General features: G+C 61.7%; 3 protein-coding genes across 8 annotated transcripts in view; 2 read left to right on the top strand and 1 right to left on the bottom strand.

Moving 5' to 3' along the window:
• Window positions 1-352: 352 nt before the first annotated feature.
• EGR2 (early growth response 2) lies at window positions 353-2,105 on the top strand. Its single transcript, XM_015866270.2, has 2 exons — window positions 353-607; window positions 868-2,105. Exons 1-2 carry the CDS (start codon window positions 430-432, stop codon window positions 2,079-2,081), a joined length of 1,392 nt encoding a protein of 463 aa, XP_015721756.1. The 5' UTR covers window positions 353-429; the 3' UTR covers window positions 2,082-2,105.
• A 2,021-nt stretch (window positions 2,106-4,126) lies between these two features.
• ADO (2-aminoethanethiol dioxygenase) lies at window positions 4,127-7,189 on the bottom strand. Its single transcript, XM_015866271.2, has one exon. It carries the CDS (start codon window positions 7,041-7,043, stop codon window positions 6,321-6,323), a length of 723 nt encoding a protein of 240 aa, XP_015721757.1. The 5' UTR covers window positions 7,044-7,189; the 3' UTR covers window positions 4,127-6,320.
• Window positions 7,190-7,409: 220 nt separating this feature from the next.
• Window positions 7,410-9,362, top strand: part of RTKN2 (rhotekin 2) — a 179,543-nt gene continuing 177,590 nt past the window's right edge. For 5 of the 6 annotated variants that reach the window (XM_032445583.1, XM_032445582.1, XM_015866253.2 and 2 more), the window contains exon 1: window positions 7,410-8,665. The gene's annotated coding sequence lies outside the window, so the exon portion shown is untranslated. The remainder of the gene's footprint in view (window positions 8,666-9,362) is intronic. The other variant, XM_015866254.2, reaches the window with a different exon arrangement.

Here is a 9,362-nt window from a genome sequence, read left to right as displayed (position 1 = left end):
CCGGCTCGGCGGCGGCCCCCGGGGGGCAGCGCGGGGCCGGGTCGGGCCGGGGCCGCCTCCGCGGGGCGCGGGGAGTCGGGGGCCGGGGCGGGCGCGGGGCGGCGGGGCCGCACGCGGGCGCCCACGTGACCGCCGGGCCCCGTTCCTCAGTCCTTATATGGGCAGTGACGTCCCGGGCATTCAGGGGGCCCCCATAAATAGTTACCGCCAGACTTGTCCTCCAGCGCGAGCTGCGGCGGGAGCGCGGCTCTCCCGGGGCACCGCCGCGACGGGGCGGCCGCCCGCCCGCACATGCCAGCTCCGTGCCGGCTCCCCGCGATCCCCCCGCGTCGGTAGCGGGAGGCAGGGGAGAGCCCCGTCCCCGCCCCGAGCGCCCGCAGCCGCCGCCGCCGCCCGGGAGCGCGGCTCCCCGGGCCGCCCGCCGCCCCCATGATGACCGCCAAGGCGGCGGACAAGCTCCCGGTGCCCCTCGGCGGGTTCCCGCACCAGCTGCCCGAGGGCATCTACCCCGCGGACGACATCTCCGCCGCGCTGCCGACTTCGGTCGCGATCTTCCCCAATGCCGACCCCGCGGGGCCGTTCGACCAGATGAGCGGCGTGGCCGCAGGTAAGCGGAGCCGCGCGGCCGCGCAGGTGCGGGGCGGCGAGGCCGGGGCGGCGGGCGGGCGGGCGGCTGCGGGGGCGGGCGAGGGGCGGCGGAAGCCCGGGGCTCGTCCGGCCGGGGTCTCTCGGGGCGCCGCTCGGGGGAGGAGGCCGGGGCGCGGACACGTGCGCGCCGAGGCCCCGCGCCCCCCGGGCGGCTGCCGGGGCCGGGGCCGGGGCCAGGGGGGCTCGCGGTGCTGACCGGCGCCTCGCCTCGCCCCCCAGACGGCATGCTCGGCGTGGACATGGGCGACAAGCGGGCCCTGGAGCTCCCCTACGGCGGCGGCTTCGCGCCCGGCGCCCCGACCTCCCGCAACCAGACCTTCACCTACATGGGCAAGTTCTCCATCGACCCGCAGTACCCCGGCGCCGGCTGCTACCCCGAGGGCATCATCAACATCGTGAGCGCGGGCATCCTGCAGGGGGTCAGCGCGCCCGCCTCCGCCGCCTCCGCCGCCTCCTCCGCCGCCTCCTCCGCCTCCTCCTCGGCCACCGCCGCCTCCGCCGCCTCCCCCGGAGCGCTGCCCGGGGCGCTGGGCTGCGGCATGGCGCAGGGCCCGCCAGCCGAGCTGGAGCACCTCTACTCGCCGCCGCCGCCGCCCTACTCGGGCTGCGGGGAGCTGTACCCGCAGGACCCCTCCTCGGCCTTCCTGCCCGCCGCCGGCGGCGGGGCGCTGCCCTTCCCCCCGCCGCCCTCCTACCCCTCCCCGAAGGCGGCGGCGGCCGACGGCGGGCTCTTCACCGTCATCCCCGAGTACGGCGGCTTCTTCCCGCCGCCCCAGTGCCAGCGGGAGCTGCACGCCGGCCCCGACCGCAAGCCCTTCCCCTGCCCCCTCGACTCGCTCCGCGTCCCGCCGCCGCTCACGCCGCTCTCCACCATCCGCAACTTCACCATGGGGGCGGCCCCGGCGGGCGCCGCTCCCGGCTCTGCCCCCGGAGGCGGCGGCGGCGGCGGCGGCGGAGCTGGGGAGGGCGCAAGGCTGCCCGCGGGCGCATACAGCCCGCACCACCTGCCGCTGCGGCCCATCCTGCGGCCCCGCAAATACCCCAACCGGCCCAGCAAGACGCCGGTGCACGAGCGGCCCTACCCCTGCCCGGCCGAGGGCTGCGACCGCCGCTTCTCCCGCTCCGACGAGCTCACCCGGCACCTCCGCATCCACACGGGCCACAAGCCCTTCCAGTGCCGCATCTGCATGCGCAACTTCAGCCGCAGCGACCACCTCACCACCCACATCCGCACCCACACCGGCGAGAAGCCCTTCGCCTGCGACTTCTGCGGGAGGAAGTTCGCCCGCTCCGACGAGAGGAAGCGGCACACCAAGATCCACCTGCGCCAGAAGGAGCGCAAGGGCGCGGGGGCCGCCGCCGCCCCGCAGCCCGGAGCCGGCGGCAGCGGGGCCGCCCTGGGTCCCTGCGCGGCGCGGACGCGGACGCCCTGAGCCGGGCGCGGGGCGCGGGGGCGGCGCGGAGCCCCGGGGACGCGGGGTGCCGGGCCGGGCGGGGCCGACGGCTGTACATAGTACATAGGGGCTGCGGCGGGAGGACGGATGCATGCGGGGCCGTCGTGGTGAGGTGTCCTTGGTGCCTTGTGTGGTGTGAGCCCGTACCCGGCTGCATGTGGGGGGTGCCTTACCGATCCGCTCCGACGACAGCGGCGACGCCGAGACCGGAAAGTTTGCCTTCCCTCCCTGGTTGTAGTATGGCTGTACATTTCTGCCTATTAATATTGGGATTTTTTTTTTTTTTTTTTAGAGACTATATTTTTGTACGCACTGGTTGGGGTTGTTTTATTGTCTTTTCGGTGACCGAAGAGTGTTGCGTCTGCGGGGGGGGGAGGGGGTTAGGGGGGAAGGGCCCGGCCGGGACGAGCGCACCCGACGGGTCCGGCCCGATCTGCGCCGCGAGGTGCGGGCGGCGGCACGGCCGTGTGCGGCCGCGGGCGGCAGCTGCGGGACGGGGCTCCCTCCCGCCGCTCTGTACATAGCCCTCCGACGGCAGGGTTGGCGCTCACGGCGTTTATAAGCGACGACGAATAAATCTCTTAATTATGCCACGCTGACACCGTTATTTCCGTAGGTGCCTGCCGGGGGAGGGGGGCTCCCCGCCTGTCCCGGCCCCGCCGCGCCGAGCCGCGCTGCCGGCCGCGGGGATTCCCGTCGGAGGCGAGAGCCGCGCCGGCTGCGGTGCGAGCGGGCGGGCGGGGTGACTCAGCGCGGTGTTCCGCGGCCCGGGGCGGCTGCCCCGAGTGGGCTCCGGCACAGCGAGGCCGGGGTTGCTCGGGCCGCCCCCAGCTCGAGCCGGGCTTTCCCCTGCACATCGGTCTTGCCGCGACGCCGCTTTTTTTCCCTTTTCCTTTTTTTTTTTTTTTTTTTCTTTTCTTTTTTTTTTTTTTCCTTCCTCTTCTTTCTTTTTTCTTAATCTCTCTATTTTTATTTCTTTTATTTATTTTTTTTAACCTTCTGTAAGTTATTTTTGAGGATGCTGACCCGGCCGGGGCTGTTGGTGGTGCGGCGCTGCGCTGTGGAGCCTGGGACAGCTGCAAGCAGCCCAGCACTGCGGTGAGCGCTGGCACAGACCTGGAGCGGCTGTTCCGACTGAAGCCACCGGCAGCCCGCTGCCTGCCTCTTCCATTCAGACTCCCTGCTGCCTTCCTCCTGGGACGGGTGCTGGCTCTTAGAGCAGCTGCTCTTCAGACCTGGAAGTGAAACAGGTCTCCAAAGCTGGGCACGAAGAAGCTGAGCGGGGCTAGCACAGAGCCCCTCTACTCAGCACCCTGCCAACCTCCTCGCACAGCTGTCGTGAGATTTTGCCCCCCCTCATCTTATTGGAGGCAACTTTACCGCCTGGTCCCCACACGTCCCTGGGCTCCCTGAGGGACAGCAGCCGGCTGCCAGAGGTGGCACACGGTATGTCTCAGCTGTGGAGCGCAACCTCACAGTCGTGGTGTCCCCAGTCGGCATCACTGGGCTGCAGTGCAGGAAGGCAGACGGGCAACACTCGGCTCCTCCAGGCACTGCTGCAGCCTTGGATAACCATGGGCTGGTCACCGCCGGAGCATTGTGCACCAGCTCAAACTCTCAGCAACTCAAGTGCACAAACCAAGGCTTTGCTTGTAGCCTCCAAACTACTGAGTGCAGCCCTGCCGCAACATCAGGACCCCAGCAAAGAGCAGAACACAACACAGAAATTGTAAGTGAGCTGAATTAATTTCTCTGTCAGTACCTAGCATACAGCTGCGAGAAACTTTGCGCTGTGTACCAGTATCAGCTGCCTTAAACCTGTGCCTTTGCTTTACAGTAACAAGTGGCTTCCCAAGCTGCAGTACCACAGGTGTCTGGATGTGTCTACAGGGCCACGAACTCAGATGTAGACACTGCTCGTCAAAGAACGGCTGGATGCACCATTTGGGCTGCCAGGCAAAAGAAACTCATGTTACTGCACTTGGTTCAAAGTTGTCATACTTGTGGAGGAAAGTAATGACTGGTTGGTGGTGAGATATCCTGTATTTATTCCGTAACTCAGCAATAACAGCGACTTTGCTGTAGTGAAAACACAATAAACAGACTGCAGAGAGAAAGAACAGCATTACAGACTCAAACCTTCTGCTTACAGATATCCAGAACACGCGAAGTAAGTTTCAATCATTGAACAAGCAAGAAGTTACGCAAAGAGGCTTTTCTTTAATGCATCTCAGGTTCTCTTTGCTATATTTCCTGAAGCAATGCCTTTAATACTTCAATGCTAACACCGTCAGTTAAAAAAACAAAGTGGTTTTGTCACAACTGTTAACAGCGCTCTACAGTGTAAGGGATCACACTGTCCTCTGTGCGTTGAAGTCCTATCCCATCACATACCTTCACTAGGTCTTACACATGGAGAAAAAATAAAAAGCAACAAGAGAGACCTAAGGGGAGGATAGAGAGATGAGATACAGAACCGAAATGCTCTTGGTTGCAGTTTGTTTTCCCAGTACTGCTGTTTGCATGCGGCACGCTGCCTTTGTGGGCTTCTGGAAAAGGATGACAGTCTTCATTAGTGCTGGAGTGAGTGAGAAACACAAGCCGTGCCATTCCGAGGCACTGCATTACAGTTAATGACTACGCTTGATAGCGAATTGTTGCACATTAACTAATGCTGAGCTGCAGGGGAATTCCAGGAAAAACCAGGTAAGCCCGCTGCAGAAACATCAGATGCTCCACAGTGCTGTAAGAATTAATGGAAATTGAGCAAAATAATTTCCACCAATTTTTCCCTGCAAAAGCACTCATATGTGTATGCATAACGCTGGTGGTGTTTTACATTCATAATCTCTTCTTGCCCACCTCCCCACCCCCCAATTCAAAATGTGACGCTGTATCAGAATCACTTAAAAATTCACCCATCCAGGCAACCGTACAGGAAAAACAAGTCTGCTTTGATAAATACACCAAGAAACACGAAGGCTGGTTGTGGGACAGTTTCCGGAGCAGGCTGGTAACATCCCTTAGGAAGTGGGTTTGTGTTCAGATTCCCACACGGTGACCCAGGCTGCACCATGTGCTCAGCCATCAGAGGCACCGGCTCATTCCCTGCAGCACAAACAGGTACGACACCTCTAGAAAAAGTTTCTCCCGTTAGAAAGGTCGCATCCCCTGCTGAGGACACGCTGGATCTCAAGGCTGCTTACAGCACAGCAAGGCAAAATGCACCGCGTCTCTTCTATGCTATGTTTATTTAAAAGCCTTATGAAAAAGTAATCTTTATAAATAGTATAAAGGGCGAAACTACAAGGCTTCCAAAGCTCAGTGTTCACTTGTCCATATAAAAACACAGACCGCTTTAAGAGAAGAGTTATCAGGTCAAATTCTATCTGAACCTAGGGTATGCGTACAGACGGATATAGGTATCTATAGGTTATAGGCAAGTGAGTAGTGTCGCGCAGCAGCATCCATGGGACAGCAGCGGTCTTCTCTAAAGATGCCCACAGCTCGCGCTCCCCTCGGCCGCTGCTATATGAGAACTTCCAAGCACAGTTAATTAGCAGCTGCGAGTCTCCTCCCGGCTGAGGGAACACGCATAGGAACGCTGTGTAACTTCAGTTCTAATAGCTGGATCTTACACGTAACGCCGTGGAGAACTGTTAAATGGTAATTCAGGACCCGACACCGTCCCTCGGGAGGGGAACTCGCTGCACTCCCCCCCTGCACACAGCGCCGTGTATCCGCTGCCCGCCCCGTGCTGGGAGTTGGGCAGTCGTGTGCACGTCCAGCAGAGCCGTCCCGAAGCCGCCGTGGGTGGCGGTGCGGCGCTCCCAGCAGCGCGGGGTGGGGGTGGCGGCCCCGGGATGTTCTTATTGCGTTCGCTCTGCCGGAGCCCGACCGCCCCCCTTCACCGCAGCCCGGCGGCACACGCAGGGCGCTGCTTTTTGGTTTGTTATTTTTCCGAACGCTCGGTCGAGTAGAAACGGCCCGCGCCGCTCCTCCATCGGCGCACGTCAGCCACAAGCAATAAATACACCGTCACTTTATTGCCCCGAGCGCTCCTCGGCGCAGCCCGTGCCGGCGGCCTTTCCCCGGCGGGAGCGACGCGATCCCAGCGGGGCCGAGCGGCGGCGCGGGGCGCCGTGTCCTTCGGCGGCGGGGCCGGGCGGGGCTCCCCGCTCCGTGTCCGCGGCGTTCCCCGCGGTGCCGAGCGCCGCCTCAGGGGCAGACGCGGGGCCCCGGGTAGGGCTCCCCCCCGCACCAGAAGTCGGCGGCCGGCGCGGTCTCCAGCAGCCACACCTCCCTGGGCAGCGCGGGCTCGGCGCCGGCCGGCGGCCCGTCCAGCAGGCGGTAGTAGTGGCAGTCCCGGCCGTGCTCGGGGTCGTAGGGCGGCGCCAGGATGTCGAGGAAGGCGGCGGGGCCGTCCACCGCGTCGATCTGGTGCAGGTTGTCGCTGTGCGGCGAGAGCAGGCAGGGCGGCGACGCGGGCGTGTAGTGCTGCCGGGAGCGCAGCAGGGCGCGCAGGCACGGCCCCGGGGCGGGGGGCGGCGGAGCGGCGGCGGCGGGCAGCGCGTCCATGCAGGCGATGCGCAGCGTGCCGTACAGCACCTTCAGCATGCCGTTCATCCCCGGGTGGTCGTGCAGCGGGATGCAGGCGCCGCCGCGCAGCAGGAACACGCCCATGCTGAAGCTCTCGGTCTCGCAGATGTGCATGTAGCTGACGGGCGGCGCGGCGCCGGACCGCGAGCACCCCGTGCCCCCCGCCGCCGCCGCCGCCGGCCCCCGCGGCGCCAAGTGCAGGTCCTCGGCGCGCACCTCGTCCAGCAGCTGCTGCAGCCGGTGCAGGTTCTCGCCGAACGCCGGCCCCGCGGGGCTGCGGAACGTGATGCGCGCCTGCCGCGCCACCCGCTGGATCAGGGAGGCCATGTTGTCCCGGGGCATGGCGCCTCCCGGCCCGCTCCGGCCCCGCGCTCCCGCCCGCCCCAGCCGCTGCCGTCGCTTCCTCCCGCCGCTTCCTCCCGCGGCCGCCCCGACGCGCAGGCGCGGCCGGTCCCGCCGTGCACCACGGGGCTCGTAGTCCGACGCCCGCCGCGCTCACGCTGCCGCCGCCCTGAGGACGGGTCGGGGCGGGCCTGGCACGGCGGCGGAGAGAGTGCGGGGCGGGGGGCGGCTGGGGCGGGAGGAGGAGGATGAGGATGAAGATGATGAGGATGATGGTGATGATGAGGATGATGGTGACTACGGCTCCCGGCGGCGCTGGCGCGAGGGGGCGGCTCTGCCGGAGGCCGCGGGCGGCGCGTGAGGGGTCGCGGGGTCGGGAGGCGGCGTGAGGGGCGGCCGCCATGTTGGGGCGGGGGAGCGCGGGGGCTGAGGGCCGGCCCCGTGCCCTCCGTTCCCTCCGTGAGCAGCGAAGGCGGCCGGTCAGAACGGATTCAGAGTTAGAAAACTGCGGGAACGGACAGAGCTGTGCCACATCCAGCCCCGCTCCTTGAGCCGTGTCAGGCGCCCCTGGGCGCAGCAAGTAGCGGTTCTGACGAGCGGCTCGATGGGCTCCGGGGGCTGCTGCCACTGAGCCCTGTAAGTTCGTTTAAAAGCAGTATGAACAGGTGTGTTTTCCCGATTACAGACAGCCCGAGTTCTTTAGATGTGCATTACGCTTAAAGGTGTGTGTGGCCTTGTAGTGTTACACACCGCATTCATACATTCATACAAGTACAGACACAGCATCTTGTGATGGCCCGCTGAGGGTTGGAGTGCAGGTGCTGCTAACAAGGGTCAGTGATGTGGAGCGCTCTTCCCAAACCTATTTCCCGCTTTTTATACATAAGCGATGCACAGAATGCAAATGTAGGGCACGGTGTAATTGATTCTCCTCAGAGCGCTCAGTCGAGTTGCTAGTTTTGAGTTCCACCCGAACCCATAGGCAAAGTGGCTCTCAGCCTGTTCTGACGCAGGTACTTTAAAAGCATTTCTCTCTCCAGTGCCAGTGTTGGAGAGTGTTTCTGCACCTGGCTGGACACCTGGGACAAGGGGGCAGAGATCTGTGCTTTGGGGTGAGCAGCAGTCAGCCTTTAGCAGCCCATTGGCCCTGGCTATTGGAGGGAACTGCTGGGGATGGTCACAGCCTCCCTGCTGCCATGCTGGCTGATGCATGGTGTACTGACAGACATTGAGAGCTTTGCAAGTCCCACTGTTTAGTCTGCTTTTCTGTTCAGCCCGCTGCGCAGGGTCTGTCAGTTTAATCATGGAGGTATGGGCTGGAATTTTTGGCAGTTATTGGTGATAATCATATATCATCTCAGCATTGGCTTGGGTATCTATTTGTGTTCTCACTCAGAAATTACATTTTATGCTTGGAAGTGATTGCTAAAATGCTTACTTTCCAACACTGGTTCTTTTCCTGTGCAGCACAAAAATAAACTGTTTTGTGGAAGCAGAAATGCTTGGTAGTAGTAGGACTTTGCGCGCTTGCCTAACATGCCATTGCAAGGACAATCAGCATGGAAAAGCAGGACTTCGAGCTCTGCCTCTCTGCTGGATCTTAACTTGCTGGGTGACACAAGGTGAGTTACTGGACCCTTTGTGCTTATCGCTCTGTAAACCATGAATCACCTGTGTGCAAAGATGTTTATTAAGATTCTAAAAGATCTTAAGAATATCTTCATGCAAATGTTCCTGGTGCCATATTACGTTGGTGACAAGCTTTATGTTTTGCATAAGCTACAATCCGCAGTGTTTTTAACTACTGCATTGGTTTGATGTGGACAAAAATATGCCTTTGGCACTTAACGTTCCAGCTAAATGTTACATCACACCCACATTTTTCAGTTCAGTGATATATAGAAAAAAAAGCAAAAAACCTGTGCAAAACAACCAACACTGAAAAGCAAGTTGTCCAGCCAACTAACAAATATATTGACCTTATTATTATTTGAAAGATAATGTTCCTAGCTAACATCTGCCATCTTGAATGCATGGGAAGGAAAAAACCAACCACTGCGTAGTTGCTTGGCTGGGCTTTGAGACTGCTTTGTATGGGTGATGCAATGACCAAAGTTCAGTGCAGTGGTTTTATGATAAAACCAGTGTGAGTGAGGTCAGGCTCAGGTTACAGTTTTGGCCTCCTGCTGTGTTTGTTGGTTTTTTCCTCCCATAGAAAATGTATTCAGAACTGGTACATCTATTTTCTTTCCACCCCCTCTCCACCACTTCTGAGCTCCTCTCCCTGCTACCTGAACTCTCCTGTGAAACTAGCAGTTT

The sequence above is a fragment of the Coturnix japonica genome, chromosome 6, assembly GCF_001577835.2.
Source record: "Coturnix japonica isolate 7356 chromosome 6, Coturnix japonica 2.1, whole genome shotgun sequence".
Lineage (NCBI taxonomy): Eukaryota > Metazoa > Chordata > Aves > Galliformes > Phasianidae > Coturnix > Coturnix japonica.
Note: the sequence above shows the minus strand (reverse complement) of the source record. Positions and strands in the feature narration are given on the sequence as shown.